We start from the raw sequence: 21,813 nt of genomic DNA, 5'->3' as shown, positions 1-21,813 counted from the left end.
TGAATAAACTTAAAAATTCATAAAAATTAGGACCAGATTCAGCAGTCCAAGAACACTTCAAGATAACAATCAAGCAGAACTTGAGTGCTTACTTTATGCTTCTATCTCATAGCTTGTCTGTATAATCAACTGCCCATCTTGACGTTAAATTTATTTTACAGCATATGGGTTAATTTCTAAAATGTTTAACTTCGAGTTATAGTAAATTCAAATCTACTTTCATTGATGTTCAGGTGAATTTCTGGAAACATCCATGGAAATATATCAACCTGAATGAGACCATGACAGTAATAAAGAGTATGGTGGAAATGGCTCCAAATCTTTGAATTGTTTGGTTCCTGAAGTCTAGTTTCTGTTGTGCATTCAATTTAATGTATGTAGCATTAAGGATGAACAGATACTCCTCAAAATCTATTGCCATCACCAGACAAAGCATTATTCATTTAATTCACTCAAGGTGCAATAAATTCCAAGTCTCAGAACAGAGCTATGACCTTGTTTCAAGTGCAAAATGTTTCACAGCTTAAAAACTCAGTAAATCGCACCTTATTTTAGAAGTCTGATTATATTTTTTATGATACACTTTTGTCATCCTTTCTGGTGAGTTCAGATTACATTTCTGAATGGTTAATTAACTAGTTTGTGGTGGAAAAAATTGCAAATCTTCTGTTTTTGTTAGGCATTTATAGAAATTCAGATATTATATAATATTTATACATAAATTAATCACTCATTTACCAAGAGTGAAATCTAAATCTGTGTACGTACCAAAGACCTCAAATAGCAATGCACATCTCTGGTTATACTGAGTCCAACGTTTCATGCCTTCTATAGTTGTTGTCACAATACGTAATGAATTATCCGGTTGCATGATTTTCATCTGAAGTGGTTTTGACTTCTATTTATGCGAAACAAGGTAAAGGTTCAGCATATCCATCAGCACAAAATATTCACTCATGCAAAATGAAACAAACTTATTGCAATTTGATTTTCTATTATAGAATCTATTGAGCAGAAGGAGGCCATTTGGCCCACTGAGTCCGCACTGACAACAATCTCACCTAAGTCCCTTCCCTGTAACTCCACATATTTACCTTTCTACTCTCCCTGACACTAAGGAGCAATTTAACATGGCCAATCAACCGAACCTGCACATCTTTGGAGTGTGAGAGAAACCAGAGCACCCGGAGGAAACCCACGCAGACATGGGGAGAATGTGCGAGCTCCACACAGACAGTCACCAAAGGCCGGAATTTAACCTAGATCCCTGGCGCTGTGAAGTGGCAATGCTAACCACTGTGCCATTGTGCCGCCCCACTCCATTACCTATAATCATGAATGGATGATTTGCAAATGTGATGAACCCACATTTCTATAGTTCAATTAACATAATAAAACAGGACAAGACAATTCACTTAAATATTAGCAATGGAAATTGATTCTGAGTCATGCAAAGGTGATATGCAGCAGATGACTGATAGCTTTGTGCACTGACCATCATGCAGGCTTGGTGGTGTGGTGATTAATAAGATATTCTTTGAAGAATCGTACACTGACTTGATGACTTGGTGAGGTGATTGACATTCTTGCAGCACTGTTGCCAGGTCTTTGAGGTTAGATGTTGATAGTTATGTTGTCAAAGGTACACAGAGAATGGGCATTTTTCTGATAAGGATTGAGAAGACAGATAAAGATCATTAACTGGGACATTTGGGTAGAAGTTAGAAGGCAGAGATCGGTATTGTTGCATCCTGTGAATAAAACTACCAACAAGGGAAAGATTTGTGGCCTTTTTTGTACTTTACAATCTGGTTTGGATCCACTTAATATGATGGGAGAGAATTGTTGCCTAAAGGTGAAGATTGGAATCTAAGGATATTCTTCAGAAAGAAGGTTATAATTGGAGTTACATTTGAGAAGAATTGCTGAAACCAAATGTAAAGTCTCAGGGTATGATTTCCCATTCATGTTCTCTGAACATTATGACCAATGGAAAATGAAGTAGATAATTGGACCACAGGTTTGTAAGGTGGACACTGAGGAATACTTGGATTATCTATGAAGCTTTAAGGATAAAATTTATGAGAAGAATGACCTATCAGATTCATCTAAGGCATGGTCAGGCTTTGATAAATTTAGAAAGACAGCTGATAACTCCACAGAAGAATATATCTTGGAATTTGACAGGCTTTTTCAAGATCGCAGAAATCCTATTTGGAAATTGCTTGCTTTCAAATCATTGGATTGTACTAAAGTGTTGCTTGTGGACAGGTTACTGATCTTAACTGGAGCTAAATTCTCAGGAAGAGACCCATTTTTGGATTAGATGCCTGAGGCTTTAAAAAATTCCTGGGAGTGCAGTCATTTCCTGTGACCACTATGGCACAAATGGGACATTGGGAGGTGTCACAAAAGATGGAGGATTCGATGTTTGCAGCTTTTTGAGAATGTTCAGATATGGGGTGCAAGCATTAATACAACAGAGGCACAATAGATAAAAGAAACAAGGGCGGAAGCCATTTTTTAAGCAGGTCTGGCAGATAACATAGAAACTAGAAGAGGAGTATTCAGCCCCTGGAGCCTGCTCCGCCATTCATTTTGATCACGGCTGATCACTGAATTCAATATTCTGATCCCCGCTTCCCCACCATATCCCTTGATCCCTTTAGCCCCAAGAGCTATATCTAATTTTTTTCCTGAAATCAGGCAACATTTTGGCCTTAACGACTTCCTGTGGTAGAGAATTCCATACATTAACCACCCTCTGAGTGAAGAAATTTCTCCTCACCACAGTCCTAAAAGGTTTACCTCTTATCCTCAAGCTATGACCCCTAGTTCTTGACTCCCCCACCAATGGGAACATTCTTTCTAAATCTACCCTGTCCAAACCTGTTAGAATTTTAGAAGTTTCTGTGAGATCCCCTCTCACTCTTCCAAACTCCAGTGAATATAATCCTAACCGACTTAGCCTCTCCTCACATAACAGACCTGCCATCCCAGGAATCAACCTAGTAAATCTTCGCTGTACTTCCTCTGTAGTAAGGACATCCTTCTCAGAGAAGGACACCAAAACTGCACACAGTACTCCAGATGTGGCCTCACCAATACCCTATACAATTGCAGCAAAACATCGCTATCCCTATACTCAAATCCTCTCGCTATGAAGGCCAACATACCAGATTCCTTCTTTACTGCCTGCTGCACCTGCACACTTACTTTCAATGACTGCCGCATGAGGACTCCAAAGTCTAACTGAGTCTCCACCTCTCTCAATTTACATCCATTCAAGTAATAATCTGTCTTCCTATTATTGCTATCAAAGTGGATAATCTCACATTTATCCACGTTATATAGCATCTGCCAAGCAGATGCCCACACACTCAGCCTGTCCAAATCATGCTGAAGCATCTCTGCACCCTTCTCACAACTCACCCTCCCATCCAACTTTGTATCATCATCAAATCTGGAGATAATACATTGAATTCCAAATCATTCAGTTATAGTGTGAACAGTTGGAGGATCCCTGTGGAACTCCACTAGTCACTGACTGTCAATCAGAAAAAAGACCCATTTATGCCAACTCTTTGCTTCCTATATGCTAATCAGCTTTCTATCCATCTCAGGACATTACCTACAATCCCATGTGCTTTAACTTTACATAGTAGTCTGTTACGTGAGACCTTGTTGAAAGCCTTCTGAAAGTCTAAATAAACCACATCCACTGGTTCTCCTCGGTTGACAAAAATGGAATAGTAACAACAGAAGAATGAACCCAGGAATGCCCACAGTATTATGAACAAGTGTTCCAGATGGGATTGGAAATATCATTATATGGTATATTGTCTGAAATGGGACAATAGGGTTTTTGAGGTGACACAAAACATGGAAAGCTTGGAAGGGAAGATGACAATTTTAATCAATGTCTGGAAATTGTACTGGTCACAAGAAGTTTCAGTTTGGTAATGAGTGTACTTACCATTGATATATTTAATTGTGCCCTGTTGGACACTGGTTGCACATCCACAGTATGTGGAATTGATTGATTGAAATGTTATTTGGATTCACTTAGTAGTAAGGACTGAAATAAGGTCAAGGAGTATGAAAATTTTACTTCCTTTAGGTTCAAGGATCACGACACATTAAAACTGCTGAAAAGAACTGTGATTCCAGTGTAAGCTACTTTATTATTACAGATGTAAATCTAGTGAGATATCCTTGCTGCTGTGTAGGTCATCCATGAAAATGGCACAAAGGAAATTAGACACAGAACATTAAACTGCAGTACACGCCCTTCGGCCCTCGATGTTGCACCAACCTGTGAAACCAATCTAAAGCCCGTATAGAACATGATGAAGTAATTGGGTGGAATTCACCACGCAACCCACCGCATGTTATGCAGGGGCAGGAGGAGGCCCACCATTGGCGGTGGCGGGATCTTCTGGCCCCGCCATTGTCAAAACGGTTTCCCCTGCACCCTTCGCTGCCATGACACCTGGAAAGGGTGCACCATCGGCAGGATAGGAAGATCCTGTCAATGTGAACAGCCGGAAAGTTCCGGCCACTGTCTTTGAAAGGTCAACAGATTTGCAATTTACCCAAACAGGACATTATTACATCCTTGATCAAAACCTAGTACTCTAAACAGAATGCTAAAGACGTTTTAATGACATCAGGTAATAAGAATTTGACAGAAAAGATTTTCATCAAGTTATGTTGATGATTTACTCATCCGTCTTGTCATAGATTAAAAATCTGGATATAGAATGCAGCATGGTGAATACACAAAGCTTACTGAAGAGATTAGTGAAAAATGTGATACATGTACCAAAAATTGGAGGACATCATCACGGCCTGTTGCAAGTCTCCTATTAGCACCATCTTTAATGAAATAGTAGCTGCAGATTTAAGGGTGCTAGACAAGGACACAGAGCATTTTCATTTCAAATTTCATAGACATAATTCCATCTGTCCACAGTAATACACGGCGAAGGCAAAAGGGTAATTGTGGATAAAATCATGGAAAAAATGGATAGGGACCTGATTGGGGATATTGACTAAATTCCTAATTGACTATGGCGGGGGGAGGGCAGAATTCACCAATGATTAATTGAGGCATGTTCTATATGGGTGCTATAGTGATGAACACGGTGGCACAGTGGGTAATGCTGCTGCCTCACAGTACTAGGGACCCAGGTTCAATTCCTGGTTTGGGTCACTGTCAGTGTAGAGCTTGCACATTCTCCCTGTGTCTGCTCCCTCCAGCTTCCTCCCAACGTCCAAAGATGTGCGGGTTAGGTTGATCAGCCATGCTAAACTGACCCTAGTTTTGAGAGGATTAGCAGGGAAAATATGTTTACCCTGCAGGGGTTACGGAGTTGCCAGTGCAGGCTCAATGGCCGAATGGCCTCCTTCTGCATTGTAGAAATTCTATGATTCTAATACTGCAGCCGAAAGTCCCTTCAGTAATGTGATTTTGTGAAATAAATCAACCAAGTTGCAAACTAAGATCTGCCCTGATGTAGATAGCCCATGTTTCAAATAGTTGGTAGCTATAGACTGTATCAGTTGGCTGATGGAGAAATCAAAAAATATTGGAGTTATTTTTGTTCCAATAGAAAAGGGAAGTGTTTGAAATGGTCAGCACATCATGCAGTGCAGAGAGAGAGGTCAGTGACCCTTCGTCATAACTAATGCAAATCATGAACCTGAAGCACTGACACTGTTTCTCTCTCCACAGATGTTGCCTGACCTGTTGAGTTTTCCCAACATTTTCAGTTTATATTTCAGATTTCTAGCCTCTGCAGTATCTTACTTTCCTATTATACATGCCATGCTGAGCATTTTTCTAAGTGTGGCTAGTTTCAACTTCAAATGAGAAAATATTTATCACTCAATGCAAAATGCATTATTCTAACAAAGCCCACTGTGTGGATAGAAATATCACATTATTGCAAGTGAATTGGTTGGTGCTAATTCACTACAAGGTTTTGTCATTTTTAAATTTGGAAGTGAAGTCATGTACTAACAGAATATGCCATAGTCAGTTCAAGATACTCTCATTTGTACGTAGGATTGTTGTTAGCAGTGCTTGATATTCAAGTCTGTTGGATATTGCATCAGGCCAGGTTAAAAGAAGTGGAACTGACTGCAGAACTACCAAATTGTGTGTAACTATCTGACAAAACCATGGTTGTAAACTGTAACATACGGAAATCTGAGCCTTGCTTCTATTTCTAAAGCCCATCAGATTATAAAAGCCAAGATGTTTTGCTAAACGTAGATAAGAAATTTCTACCCACTGTTACTTTGGTTCACAATTCTAGGCACTTGCAAGATACAAGGCAAACCTTTAAAGCTGGGGAGGAATAAGGGCCACAGAAACAAATGAAGCACCAGGGCCCATGATTTCTCTCCCAGGCCCTGCATATTAGCAGATCAAAGAATGAACCCTGCGCTGCTGCCAATGCTAATTTCTAATCAGCCATTAGAAGGTGCACAAGAGCTAAACTGAGAACACATATATTGTCCAATCCAATAGTTTGCAAACGTTTTGGTTGAAGGATCATTTTAAAATGAATTATTAATCATGGACTTACTCCCTTCTAAATTATTATTCTATATGAAACTCATAATACGAAAATACTACATGTAAAGTGCATTTTAATGAAGATTTTAAGAAATTGAGTACTTGATTGCAGGTATCAGTGATATGGATGAGCTTACTTACATATTTTTTAAAACTTCCCTCCCTGAATAAGGCTGAATTCACCTGCTACCCACTAGCAGCCTTGATAGCTGTGGATTTATTTCGGGATCTACTTTTCTCCGCACTTCTCCATGTGCGGTCCACTCCTACCGACAGCTAAGCCTTTCTGCACTGCATATGTGGCAGTTGCACTCCACTCCCACCTCATAACAAGCCAACCTCCGACCACGACTCATTTGCTTACTTGAATACCCCATGGAAATTCTCCATGGACCCCAATTTGAGAACCACTATTCTAATCTACTTCACAGTTTCTGTAGCAAAAATAAATTCTAGATCATTATTCAACTCTACATTTCTCCTGTGTGGTAACTGATCCTGTATGAATTCAAGTTACATTTTAATTTGTCTTCTTATCAAACAAGGTAAAATAAAATATCCAAAGTCCAAATTCAACAAAGACTAACTCGTTTTAAAACAGCACTTATGAATGTACCTGATCCACACCATCACTTGGATTACTTTCAGATTGGATTTCAAAAAATTGATTTGGTTGACCAATGCGTTCATTGCTTGTTGAATTTTGAGATGAACTCTTGGGCCACTGATGTGTTTGCTGAGATTTTGCCTGTGCTTTGTAAGATTCAGATGGCACACATGATCTGAAAGTGCCTGTGATTTTCGTTTGAGTACGATTATTCCCAATAGTAGAAGAAAATTCTTTCTTTTCATTCACGACAGGCCTAGTATTTTCTTTCCAAGTATTTCCAGACTGTTGTCTAATGCCTGTGCTAAAATTTAAACAACTCAAGTTAATAGAGCGCAACATGAGTATTGCAAATACATTTGCAGTAAAATGTGATCAAATTTAAATTTGCTAGAGGGGAAAATATTATCTTGAGAAGATTTCAGTCACATCTCAATGCAATCTTTGTGTGCCCTTACAGACAAAATCAATGGAATTTGCCTCACACAGAATACTAAATAAACAAACAGAGGAACTATTGACTAACTAGAAGATTACACAATGTAACAAACCAGCCAAGAATAAATCTGAAGCAAAATAGGCAAAGTTCAAGCCTCAAGTCCAAAGTATGATAAATGTAACAGCACTCTTATGAGGGAGGTAGAAATAAACAAGCCAACTGCTTGAAGTATCACACTCCCACTAGCTCCTTTCCAGTGCCAGAGTGATAAAAACAGCAGTTTTCTAAATCATATTTCCTGTTCACATATTTCTCTCCCTCTCTTTCTTGTTCCCCCATGCCACATACAGTTCTTAGATATATTGCTCAAATTCTGCTCTGTGGCCAGCCCAACAATTATGCATAAGAGCAACCATTTCATTTTTCTCCCCTTTCTAAAGGTAATTGTCTCATCATCCTTTTAAAAGGAGGGGATCACATCTATTAACTATATCCTGCAATCCTGTGGCATGCTATTATACTGAACTTTGGATCTTATCACTTGCAGTGAAAGGAAAAGCTGAGGCCTTCATGCTCAAACTTGCCTTATTATAAAATATACTACCTTTGGGGAATTTTGATTGACCTTTTTCAAAAACAGGCGCTTATTTCTGACCAGCATGGATTACCTCAAATGGAGTCACCCTATCTGAAAAGCTGGGGCAGAGACATTTCCAAAGCAGAGATGGCAGAGCAACCTGAGAGCCATGATGGTGCCGCCTAATGAGGGAAAGCAGACTGGGAGTTAAGCGTTCTATTTTTCCCAGTGAAAACCATTCAAGGGTAGTTCTCACATCATTCCAAAATCACAACTCTTGCTCATTGACATAGGGCCATTTCAGGATAGGTAGAAATGTTCTCATCCAGAACAGCCCTATGGAATGAAAGACCATCACCAGACGTTCTTAGTACTCTGAACTAAATGTACACTCTTCTTAGATTTTCACTTCCATTTAACTGAATTATTAGAGAAATATTAATTTCTAATGACATTTAGATTTCTGTTTTGCATGCCTTTGGACAAACATGTAAAAATGGGGTGCAGAGACATAAAGGTGCACCTACACAAATCTTTGAAAATTTTCAAAAGCAAAATATTGCAAGTACTGGAAATCTAAAATAAAAAACAGAGATGCTGGAAATGTGCAACAGAGGTCTGGTAGCATCTGTAAAGACAGGAACAGAGTTAACAGCCATGATATTACTGAATCCCAGGAGCAGGATAAGAGATATGGTCCCGCACTCAGGGAATTTTATGACAATGGGACTGGATAAACGGTGCTGCCCACCCCAAGGAGAGTGGCAGATGATTTGCACATGTAAAGGTTCAATTAGGGCCTTTGCCAACAGCGGGAAGACTCACTGCCTTTTGGAGAACGTACCAGCTAAATGGAGTCAGCTTTCCAGTAAAATCCAGACAGATGTCTTCCATCCGCCATGGGCCAAAGTCACAGGCAGGAAAAACAGCAACTGCAGCCACAATTTCCTTCCTAGAGGGGTTTACCCTCCAATATGCGACCTTGTGACCTTTTTCTTCACCTACACGCTGCAAATCTAAGGTCTCTTGCATTCCTCAGCAGTAGACATCTCCCATTTGTACTGCTGAGAGTTCAGAGCTACCAGCCCTGCATTTAGGCCAGTAACATGGAAAGTCTGCCTGCCATTCTTAATGACCAGGCACTTGTCATTAATCCCAGTTCTATAATACGCTCCAAGAAAAATGCAGTGCCAATATCTGAGCTGGTGATTAGGTGTCAGATCAAGTAATGGGGCCTCTTCGTCAGTGCTATTCTTTGGCTCTCTCAGTTCCTCTTTGGGTTGATATGGCTGGACAAGTTTCACTCACAAAACTGTTGAGCATGTCATGCTCCCAACAACTGCCGGTTTGGAAGTCAGGTCATACTTTATACCCTGACAACAGGGTTCTGATGCCTCTCATAAAATTCAGCACTGCTTTTCAAGTTGATGGCCTGTGGTTGATAACCAATGTGGTTAACACTGCTGCCTCACAGCCTCAGGGATCTGGTTTCGATTCCAGGTTTGGGTCACTGTCTGTGTGGAGTTTGCATGTTCTCCCCTGTCTACGTGGGTTCCCTCCTGGTGCTCCGGTATCCTCCCACAGTCTGAAAGCCATGCTGATTAGGTGCATTGACCCAAACAGGTGACAGAGTATTAGCAACTAGGGGAATTTCACAGCAATTTCATTTCAGTGTTAATGTAAGCCTTACTTGTGATTAATGAATAAACTTTAAACTCTAACTTTTCTTACATGACATAAAAATATAATTACCCAAAATGATAGATAATGAAACAGCAATTTGGCCATGGATTTGATAGCATTTCATCCTTTTGCGGGGGACACTGCACAACCAAGTGCTTCTGGCATGCCCTTGCATGTACTGGAATCAACTAAGTCTGCATTTTCCTGATGTCAAGCAGCCTTACAAGCTGATATAACACCAGACTTCTGAGCTGGATCACAGGGGTCCATTGAATAAATTCACATGTCATTTTACCATGATCAAGCACTAAGCTCCATGACAGACACTGCACCAGTGCAAGTTAAAGGACCAGGCATTCAACTTGCAGGAAAATCCCTGTTTTTTCAAATGTCCAAAAATACTCTGGAGTGTTTTTGGAGGTTTTGTGGTGAATCCTAGCAGAACTTGTCTGCGAACTTACTCTCAGGTGATTAGCAAGAAAACATCCCTTAACCTTCACTTGGTTGGTTAATTAACCATGTGGTTAATTCCAGCTCTATAATAATGTCCAAGTGATTGGGTGTCAGATCAAGTAATGGGGCCTCTTCATCAGGACTATTCTTCTGCTCTCTCAGTTCCTCTTTGGGCTGGTATGGCTGGACAAGTTTCAGTTGTTAGGTGCCTCAAAGCAGAAAATCAGGAAGCTGGTGCAAGGGAAGAGGGATGGGTGGGAACACAAAGTACATGGTTCAGCACTTCCAGCTTGCTCATCACGCGAGATCTCAGGCTGAGCGTGAGATTGAGTTAAAAAGGGTCGTAAGGCAGAAACAAACTGATATTCTCAGTGTTCTCAGCAACAGCAGGTGTTGAGCTCTGTAACAGTCAGCCCAATGATGTTGAGTGTCATCTCCTCCCCTCAGTTTAGGATATACAGATGTCTGGATTAATTGCTGCTTCTGCCTCCTTTTAATATGTCACCTCATCCTGCAAGAGGGCGGACTGCCAGTGATTGTACTTATTTGGGTGTCGACTGGTGCTAGCCACAGCTGAATAGCTGAAGGTATGTGGAGGCAGTGAGTGGAGTGTGTGAGCCAGAAAGCACTGGTAGATGTGCAAAGGAGAGGTGGAATATCTGGATAATATGCATGAATCCTGATGCCAGGCAGTGCAGGCAGATGTGGTGCATTGAACAACATGAGAAGTTGATGTGGTAGGCCAGAGATGTCACTTAAACATGCATTCTCTGGCCCTGAGCTCATTCGGCTTCTCATGGCACTGTTTACAAATCCGCTGAGACAAATTTGGGAGCTAAACTCTTTGACCAACTGTTCCCATTCCCTTCTAAGCATGGCCCTTGAGGGTGAATCGCAACCCTCTTATCCACAAAACAAAGTAAGCCCATTTTTAGTCTATTGAGTTCAATTACTTCTCAGAAGAGATGCAGAGTAGGATCCTACAAATCTTGGAAAAAACAGAGACTTTTAGTTATCATTATGGACACTGCCAGTTGGTAGACCCTCAGAACATTACTTTCATTGAGTGAAAAGGATCTGTAATCTATAAGCCTTCATTGACATTACAAGGTAACTAAATGTGAATGGAATCACAGAAAAGTGACTAAAATAGTTGAATATTATTCAATCCACTTACTTCCAACCTGCTTTTTCACTTTGTCCCATGGTACTGGATCCAGAAAACGGTCTGTGTCCCTGACTTTGTTGTGCTGTAGGTACTTGTCGACTGTAAAATAAGCATTTTGTACATTATCTCTGTATCATAGAATCATAGAATCCCTACAGTGCAGAAGGAGGCCATTCGGCCCACTAAGTCTGCACTGACTCGCCAACAGACTATCCCACCCAGCCCCTGTCCCCTTAACCTTAGGTACTTGTCCTACGATCCCTCTAATCTACACATCTTGGGGCATTAAGGGGAACTTTAACATGACCAATCAATCTAACGTGCACACCTTTGGACTGTGGAATAAAACCAGAGCACTCGGAGGAAACCCATGCAGACACAGGGAGGATGTGCAAATTCCACACAGTCACCCAAGGCTGGAATTGAACTCGGGTCCTTGTCAGGCAGCAGTGCGAACCGCTGTGCCACCGTGCTTTAAGCTATGATATACTTCTATATCAGCTGAAATAGTCCTGCAGTCACCATTTTATAAATCTCATGTTTAGCCAGATAGATTGCAGAAGTTAAGACTATTTTCCTTTCAGAAAAAAAGGGATTTGATAGAGGTATCAATGAATGATATGGATAGAATAGATGTCGAGAAAGCACTCCCACTGTGAAAGAATCAAAAATGAGAGGGCACAGTAGAAGAATCAATAGTGATATGAGGAGAAACTTTTTCAAGCAGTGTGTGGTTAAGGTCTGGAAGGTTCTGCCAGAGAATATGGTAGAGGTCGGTTCAACTGAAACATTCAGAAGGGAATGTTTGCTATCTGTCATAATCTACCTTACGACCAAGGAACTGAAAACTTGCAGAAGTACTTATGTTTGCATGTTATTTAGAATATCATACTCATATTTTTCCAAGGCATCACTGCATCTCACATTTCAGAAACTAATGCAAAATTTCTTTTGCATTATATACCATTTTAACCCACCAAGTTGGTTACTATTGTGTAACGCATTTCATGCTATGTGCTTTCTCAGATGCCATTATTGCAATGTAATCTAAATCCAAGAACAAACAGTAGAACAGGAAATAAAATTTTTCAGGAAAACTGTGTGTGTGGAATTTTACGCCCTCTGCTGCCAAAGTCAGTGAACTTTTGAACGGCTCAGTGCATTTTCCAGCCCCGCTCCACCTCTACCCCCACCCGTGACCGGGCCATAAAATTCCACCCTATATTGCTGCCACATGATACTGACAGAAAGAATGTCCACCATCTGTTGCACAAGCAATTTAACACCCTTCTACTGTTTACGTCATGTAGGCTGCTCAATTAGCATTCATGTCAAGTAGCGCCATTCTAACAGTTTCCAATCCCATGGAGATACACGTAATTGCAAGAACAAAACAAGTAAAAGTGGCAACCAGTGAGCATCATATAATAGAGCAGCATGAGCTTTTAGGTTGAATTTTCCCAACGCAGTAGGCATGGAGATAGGAAGGCCAGAAAAATAGAGAGCCACATGAGGACATTTCCCCAACACATTCCTGCCACCAGGGATTTTTCACAGGAGCAGGCTAGGATTAGGATCAGCTACCTATTTTGTCATAGCAGGCAGTCAATTAACTTCATTAAGGCACCAGATGGGGGTGATTTGACTGCCACACTGGCATTTTATCACCTGCAAGGCAACCCCCCTGCCTCATGCAGAAGCCACAATTCACTGAAAGTGAAGGTGGCCTTGCTGAGCCCCGGTGACATGGCCGTAAGCAAGAAAGCCAAAAGATTCATTTGGGGGAGGGGAGGAGGGGGTAACCTCTCTGTCCAGTGAGACCCAACAGCTTTAGCCACATGAAAATTTGCCTCCATGCCTTTGAGCATGCCTCCATGTTGAGGCACTCTCACAGTCAACTACTGTGCTGCTGAGGCTCCAAAGCTGCCAGCCCTCTGATTAGGCTGGCAGCATCAACAGCCCACTTGCTGCCCTTAATAGGACAACTATTGCACAGGGGGCTAATTATGAGGCCACCTCTGATAAGAGTGCACTGACAGGTGCACTGTCAGCATGTGTGGGCTTGAAACCCTCAATTGGTCCCAAAGCCAATAGGAAAATATAGGCCCTTTGTCATGGCCCATTTTATAACACACTCCAAAAGGAACAAGAGCTAGGTTTAGCTCTGTTATTAAATCAAGTGAAATAAAGCCATCCAAAAAGTAATCGTTGAGTGTCATTCCACCTATCAAAAGATCCGGGGTAAAATTCAATAGCAGGAATTGCAAAGCTAAATTAGTCTACTCCTGTTGCTTCCCATTAAGATAACTTCATGTTTTAATCGGGCAGCCTGAAATCATAAGAGGTTAGTACCAGTTAATGAGCATGCACTACTTAAATCAAGGTTATTGGGAATATTTCTACGACTAATTTTGACCAAAAAGTGCAACATAGGGGAGAACAGCTCCAAGATTTTCCAACACTGCATTGAGAAATCTTGGTCAAGCAGGTACAGAGAAAGAGAGATGAATTCTATCTGCAAATGGCCAGGAGGCTGTCCAGATAAACCCATAGAAGACCGTGGTATCAACTGACTGGTACAGCCAATGTAAAGAGTCAAGCCCCAAGGACCAAAAAGATCAATGACCTCACATGAATGGTCAAAGTCAGTGACTGCCCACATAACACAGTTTGCACTCTGCCAGCTATGAAAGCGACGTTAGTCGAACGAATTCTTCTTACCAATGATATTTTGCAGCTATAAAAATTTAAGTCCAAGTAGGATAGCCAAATCATAGCAGTGTTGTTGGGTGTATTGCCTTGATTCCTGCACCAAATCATTCACAATGTAGTGAACTGTCTGAATGAGTAATCTCAGTCACATGCTGGGTTTGAAATTCAATTTTTGGAGATGTGGGGCGAGATTCTCCCATCCCACTGTGCTAAAAAAAACGCAGCAGGCTGGGAAAATCGCGTGGGGGTGATGCACAGGGTTCCCGCAAGCGTTCGCGCACCACTAATATCATTTAAAAGCTATTAGTAGGCCCAGGACTGAATTATCTGGGCCCACTAGCCTCTCCCACCTCACCAAAGTGTTTCACTCCAGTGGGGTTTAGATTAGCTCCCCATTTTTGGGGAGCTGGTGACCTGATTCTGCTGGAGTGAAAGGGGAGCAATCAGGGCCCCCCTGAGGGTTGGATGGCAGTGAGGTGATGCCCCAGGGCATGGGCACCCAGCAGTGCCAGTCTGTGCCCTCAGCACTGCCCAACGGCCACAGTGCCCATGCCTGGGGGCACCTTGGCACTCTCCACTGGGCATGGGGTAGTGTTATGGGGCAGGACATATAGGGGGCAATTGGTGGCAGTGAAAGATCCCACTGCCACTGCCATTGGAATGGATGGCAGCAGGAGGGAGGCCAGCGATCAGGGCGGGCAACCTGCGGGGGTATCTGCACTGCAGGGGGCAAGAGGGAGGGGCGGTTGGGGGGATTGGCACTGCGGGTGAGGGGTGCTGAAGATCAGGGCAGTCTGGGATGGGTGGGGGTCGAAGCTGGCCCAGGAATGGGTTGTGGAAACCGCAATTGGACCAGGGTGGGATTTGGGGGGGCAGCACTGTGGAGTTCCTAGGCTGACCAGCGACTGAGCTGGCCAGCAAACGGAAGGCTGACAGTTCGGGGCCATTGTGCAAATTTAATGATATTCACACTGGCGGCCTCTGCATTAAACAAAGTGTGGGAGATTCTAGTGTGAACTCCCACTGGAAAAAAAGCATGAATTACTCCAGTTTTCCTGTAAATTCAACAGTTAGAATTCTTTTGAGAGAATTCTGTCCCCCATGTCTTTGTGCAAATCCTGCTGAATGTACTGTTCTTGAGGGCAATTGAATCCTGGATGCTCTACTGTCAGACCACTCATCAGATCTTTGTTGTTGATATTGGTGTCAACCCAGAGGTTCCACCATGTGTCAAAACTTGCAACATTCAAAGCATTCACAGAGCTCCTGAAAAGTTTATCTGATTTAAGCTGCACATTCAATAGGTTATGAAAAGTATTGGATTGCCAATACTGGGTTGGTTGCACTATACTCACTGGTACACTTCCTTCTTTCTTGCAAGACAAAGTGCATACAATTGGAAGCAGGAGGTACTAACCAGCAAGACACAGATATGCAGCCACACCCTCCTCCCATTGGGGAGATTATGCTCCCCATTGTTAGAGTGTAATTGCTGAGGCTGTGTCCAGAGGCACGGTTGAAACCATGGAAGATAATGGTATTACCTAATCTTTCTCTCACATTCCACTTATAAATTGCTTCTGATTCAGAAGCTGCAAATAGAGCATGCATGCACTTTTTACTTCCTCCCTTCCCCCCCCGACTTCACCACAACCTTAGACTAGTTCCCTTTTCTTTTCATTTATCCCTGTATCCAGACCAGATAATGGTGGGAGAAATAACGGTGGAAGAGTAAGAGGACAGTCAGGATGAAGAATCATCATCACTTGATCTCACACTTGCAGCCACCAGCTCAGACACTGACATGGTAGTTGATTTAGTGGACCGCTTACAGATAGTATGAACATGTAGTAAGACATGAGTCGTCTGCAGCCCGGGCAAACAGCAAGAGTAGCATATCTTCCAGCTCCCCAGTGCACGAAGTTGCACACATGTTCTGCTGAGGAGTCTTCAGATGAGCACTCCAACAGAGCAGGCTACAGTAGAAGGCTGATGCAGCTAAACAATGAAAAACTTGATGCATTGGCGGATCTGCCAGAAAGCTGATATACAATGTTAAGGAGCATAGAGGAGTCCAGTACTAACTTTTCACACAGCTCTGTGCAAAATTTAGAGCCTGGCTTTTTCAGATTTAAAGCAGTGTCTAACTCCTTTACCATACTTGTGGATGCAGCATCTGATGGCCAACATTTCAGTTTCCATTGCAGCACCAGTGGAAGTCACTCAATGACTATGTGCTTCAAAGGGTGCTCACACTTCTGCTCTGCCAAAATCAGCTTGCTATTCCCATGCGAGCTCATACTACTGCCATCATGTATTCAAAAGGACTTTGCAAGGTGTCTTAGATTACTATGGTTACTGAGGTACCATCCCAAGGGATTGGTAGTGATTGTGTGGAACACAAACCCGCTGCCCTCTCTCAGGATATGAACATAAAAACTAGGAGCAGGAATAGGCCACTCAGCCCATTGAACCTGCAAGAATAAGATCAAAGCCAATCTGTCTGTAACCTCCCACCTATGCCCAATAATATTTCACCCCCACCCCCGCCACCGTTCGTCAAAAATCTATCTAACTCTGCCTTGAAAACATTCCCTCCTTCCACTGCCTTTTGAGGAAGGAAGTTCCAAACACTCATTACCCTCAGAGTGAGTGAAAAGATTCCTGCTCATCACTTGTCTTAAATATGTGACCCTTATTTTTAAAATATGACTCCTAGATACTCCTACATGAGGAAACATTCTCTCCCTATCAACCCTGTGGAGACATCTCAAGTTCATTACGTTTCAGTCAAGTCACCTCTGTCAGCATTCATCCTCTAATTGCTGAACCATGTCATCAGGGCCTTAGCTGTTGCCTATCAAGAAGGAGGAGCAAGAGGGGAAGAAAAGCTCTCAACAAGAGTCGGGCATATTCAGGAAGTAGTTCTCCTACTTGCACCTCAATGAGGAAGGATGTTTCATATGTCTGCTTCAGTAAGCATGTCCTCTTTGAAATTTGTCACCTGCTGCAATGTTAAAACAGAAAGAAGACAACATCGCCATTGTTTGTGAAGGCAACTCCTATGCAGTGCTACAGTGTTGGCTGCAGCATGACTGGTGGAAGGCTACAGGCCTGATGTGGAGATGCCGGCGTTGGACTGTGGTAAACACAGTAAGAAGTCTCACAACACCAGGTTAAAGACCAACATGTTTATTTGGTAGTAAACGCCACTAGCTTTCAAAGCGCTGCTCCTTCATCAGGTGAGTGGAGAATTCTGATCACAAACAGGGCATATATAGAACTTCCTGCTCACCTGACGAAGGAGCAGCGCTCTGAAAGCTAGTGGCGTTTACTACCAAATAAACCTCTTGGGCTTTAACCTGGTTTGTGAGACTTCTTACTGTGCCTATCAGCCTGCCAGCCCAGACGGCTGCCACCCATCCCGTAACGGCGCAGTCTGAAGCTTGGCCTTCTATAACCACATCTGCTTGAAGTTGACCTCCAAGGCCTTCTGACTGTCTCCCCCACTGAAGGCCTGTAGCCTTCCACCAGTCATGCTGCAGCCAACACTGTAGCACCGCATACGAGTCGCCTTCACAAACAATGGTGATGCTGTCCTCTTTCTGTTTTGACATTGCAGCAGGTGACAAATTTCAGAGGACATGCTTACTGAAGCAGACATATGAAACATTCTTCGTCATTGAGGTGCAAGTAGGAGAACTACTTCCTGAATATGCCAGACTCTTGTTGAGAGCTTTTCTTCCCCTCTTGCTCCTCCTTCTTGTTTGAAAAACAAAATCCAAAGATTAACAGAAAACAGTCAAATCCATTTCCATTTCTGGGCCCATTTTCTAACCAAATGACAGATTGGTCTATAATGAAGCTGTAAGGAAGATGTACATATTCAATACTAAGTTTGTTGATTACACCTGAAAATGTAAATTCTTATCAGTGTTTAACACTCAAATTTTATCATAAACATTTAACTCACTTACTTCCAGCTGTTTTTACTGCTTTGCCCCATGTTAGATCCATGAGAAAACTTCCTACTTTCTTGAATTTGTTGATGCTGGCGTACTTGTTGTTGAAGTTGGCTAAAAAGTAACATGAATAATTAACATTCAAGTATGGGAAAAAGTAGAAGAGAGAATAGGCTCACAAAGTCATTCACCTTTTTTCCTCAGTTAATTATTAACGTTTCAAATATTAGGCATACAGTAAATTAAGCTATCACACAAATTTGTAAAAATAAACTGACAACTCAAATTTCTTCATCAAATGTTTGCTAATACCAACAGACTATAAAGACATTGGGCAAGATTCTCCAACCTCCCAGCCATTTGTTTCTTGGCAGTGGAAAGCAAAGTGCCATTCACTGGTAGCGGGATTCTCTGGTCCTGTCACTATCAATGGAATTTCCCTTTGAAGGCATCTCACACCACTGGGAAACCCGTGGGCAGGGGTGTGCTGCTGGCAGGACCAGAAAATTCCGCTGGCGTGAACGGCCAGAAAATTCTAGCCATTAAAGATAACATTCAAGGTAAACTTATTATGTGCATATATTGTTATGGATTCTAATTAGAAAAACCTACATTTCTGCCTGCATTGTAAACAATAGAATCCTTATGGTGCAGAAGGAGGCCATTGAGCCTACACCAACAACAATCACACCCAGCCCTACCCCTAACCCCATGTATTTACCCTGCTAATCCCCCTGACACTAAGGGGTGATTTTAGTATGGCCAATCAACCTAACCCGCCCATCTTTGGGGCTGTGGGAGGAAACCAGGACACCTGGAGGACACCCATCCAAACACGAGGAGAATATGCAAACTCCTCACAGTCACCGAAGGCCAGAATTGAACCTGGGTCCCTGGCGCTGTGGGGCAGCAGTGCTAACCACTGTGCCACTGTGCTGCCCACCTTAACCCACAGTGATCCATCTTAGCTGCCTTTTAAATTATTTAGATGTGTAGTTGCCAGCAAATAATATTGAAAGCGCTGAACAATTATGATTTGTATAACTTGCTTGCTACTACACAACATTCAAAATATGCTGGCATTTCTAAGAAAGCACGCAGCGAACAACAAATATGCAGATTACACTAGCATATACATCTTCCACAATATCCAGAACGATATCAGCAAGTAAAGTTTGATCTGCATTTGCTTCACATCACAATCACGCACATTCTGTTGTGAGGTATTCTTCTCTTTGTACCCTGTTTTTAGCAGGGTAAGTACATGGGGTTAGGGGTAGGTCTGAGTGGGATTGTTGTTGGTGTAGCAATAATTCAATGAACCTGACCACCAAAGCCAAATTGGAAGGCAAAAAGTTGCCATGCCCATTATAAAAAATGGCATAAGAGAATAGCAAAGAAAAAACAAACCAAAAAAATGGTGAAATGGGCAAAGAAGCTGCTGGAAAGTGCAGGAGAAAAACATAACAATGTCAGAAAAATAAACAGTTTAAAAACGTTTTTCTTTAATTAAACAAAACTCTGCATCATTATTTCTCATGAATGATGATAATGGATATCCTATCCAGAACTTTCTACTTCTAGTTTAAATTCCCAATGCAATCTTTCTCTCTATTCCGACAATCTGATTGGACAAATAAGTTTACTGGTTTCACAATGCATCCCACTTGGCTAGCTTTTGCATTTGTGTGCTTTTGTCCACAGCATATTTATATAACCCTGACTGTTACTTTGTCTTATATGTTCAGGTGTAGCCAGGCCAACGGACTCAAAGGCATGCAATATTTTGCAAATTTTTGAACAGCTCAAGGATGGGTGCAAAGTTTAATTTGTTGGATTTCTCCTGTATTCTAAAGCCCCTAAAAAAGGAGAGCTAAAGAGAGAAACACTGAACAAAACTGACAACACACAAGACAGATAAAATAACAAAACAAAGATACCTTAGAACTGATTCAGCTGAATGTGCGAGGATGCCTGTGCATTCCAAGAGCATGCCTCATTCAACTGGCTTAGTATACTGAATGCCTGATCAAGCTATTAAGAATTAATTAGCAATTAAAAAATATGTAATTGAAGAAAGGGCTAATATCAGCAGGTTGAAAACAGACTGTTATAGTGGAGAATTTCTTGTTTTCTGAGCTGTGATAGTAAAACTTAAACAAAGTTGCAAAAACAATTAGCTTTTATTATCACAAAACTGCATGCAGTATATGGCAGAGTCTTGGAGACAGAACGCAGTCCCTACGAACTGCTGATTCTATCCCAAGACCGCACCAGCTACAAGAATCAGTTCCATAGTTCTACCTTTTTCTTATCAGTGTACATGTTCAATTAGTAATACAAGCAGTAATACATCATCAATTGTATTAGCATCTGGTGACCTCCGAGACTCCTCTGTCTCATCAAGAATATCATTATCTTGTCCTTTGAAGGAACAGAAAGGTTCCGTGATCTCTGACCATATCTTGTTTTCTGATGTAATAGAAGGTTCTGTGACTCTGACCGTCTCTTGCCTCACTCCTCTGGCCCTAAGTTATGTGGAGTCAGCTTTATCAGGTCTTGACCTTCTCTGATGTTCGTCATGTCTTAGGTTATTCAGAGTCAGTTTTACAGGGGTCTGGCAATTTGGAATAGCTTGGTCAGCTCTCCTTTATACCAATTACTTGACCATTGTTCCCATCATGCCACTGCTTCAATTGTACGCTATTACAAGACCTCTCCCAGATAAATTGGAATGAAAGACTGATAAGCAAATCAGTAATGTAACAAAGGACTGTCTTTAAAGATGGTTTGGGTACAGTTTGAGGTTACATTCCTAACAAAGGGAAAGGTAGAAAGGGAAAGTCTTTGGATGATGAATGTGAAAGAAAGTAAGAATAAGCAAAAAAGGGGTGTGTATGATAGATGCCAGATTGATAATATGTAAGAACCAGGCTTAAAATAGGAAGTTTAAGGGGAAGTGAAGAAACAAAAAGGAAGTATGAAAAGAGAATGACAACTAACAAAAATGGGAATCCAAGAATCTTCTACAGGCAAATAAATAGTAAAAGAGGAGGGTTGGAGCCAATTTGGCACCGAAAAGAAGAGCAGGAGATCAAGAAGATAGCAGGTATAGCTGAGGTGGAATCATGTCTTACGTTATTGTCACAGAAATGTCATTTGTGACTTTGGTTAACACAGTTTTGGTGCTTTGGAAATCAAGATGTGTATGGTTCAAACCTGCTAAGTTCCCAATTACAGCTATGCCACAAAGAGAAAATAGCAGGTACAGACTACAGAGGAAAAGAAAATAAGGAGAATCATCCCATTATACTCCCTGTGAATCACTCCATCACATTCTCACTCATTTGCCAGTATGTAATTTGGAAAGAACATTTAAATATTCAATATTCAATATCATCTGTCACTACAACTGAGAAAATTATGTTTCTATATAGCAAAAAGGTTATGATGGACCTAATACAATGTTAACAGACTGAGTAAATCCAAGCTGGCCTACCTGTGTTCCCAGATGATATAAACAATCAAATTATTCTAACATTTCGTTGTTAGGCATTTGGGAAATTAATGTTAGCAGTTGAATTTGAGATTAAAACAGAATAACAGACAAGTAACAAGATTAGGAG

At 41.6% G+C, this 21,813-nt stretch overlaps 1 protein-coding gene across 1 annotated transcript in view; it reads right to left on the bottom strand.

The window, feature by feature from the left end:
• Window positions 1–21,813, bottom strand: part of spata22 (spermatogenesis associated 22) — a 76,165-nt gene that overhangs the window by 40,032 nt on the left and 14,320 nt on the right. The window contains exons 5-8 of the mRNA XM_080210729.1: window positions 18,203–18,301; window positions 11,523–11,612; window positions 7,203–7,497; window positions 769–898 (exon numbers count right to left, since the gene is read on the bottom strand). Of these exons, the coding sequence (XP_080066855.1) occupies window positions 769–898; window positions 7,203–7,497; window positions 11,523–11,612; window positions 18,203–18,301 (614 nt within the window). The remainder of the gene's footprint in view (window positions 1–768; window positions 899–7,202; window positions 7,498–11,522; window positions 11,613–18,202; window positions 18,302–21,813) is intronic.

Source organism: Carcharhinus amblyrhynchos, chromosome 23, assembly GCF_965287045.1.
Source record: "Carcharhinus amblyrhynchos chromosome 23, sCarAmb.v2.hapA, whole genome shotgun sequence".
In the NCBI taxonomy this organism is placed as follows: Eukaryota; Metazoa; Chordata; class Chondrichthyes; order Carcharhiniformes; family Carcharhinidae; genus Carcharhinus; species Carcharhinus amblyrhynchos.
This window is presented reverse-complemented; position numbering and strand designations above follow the sequence as displayed.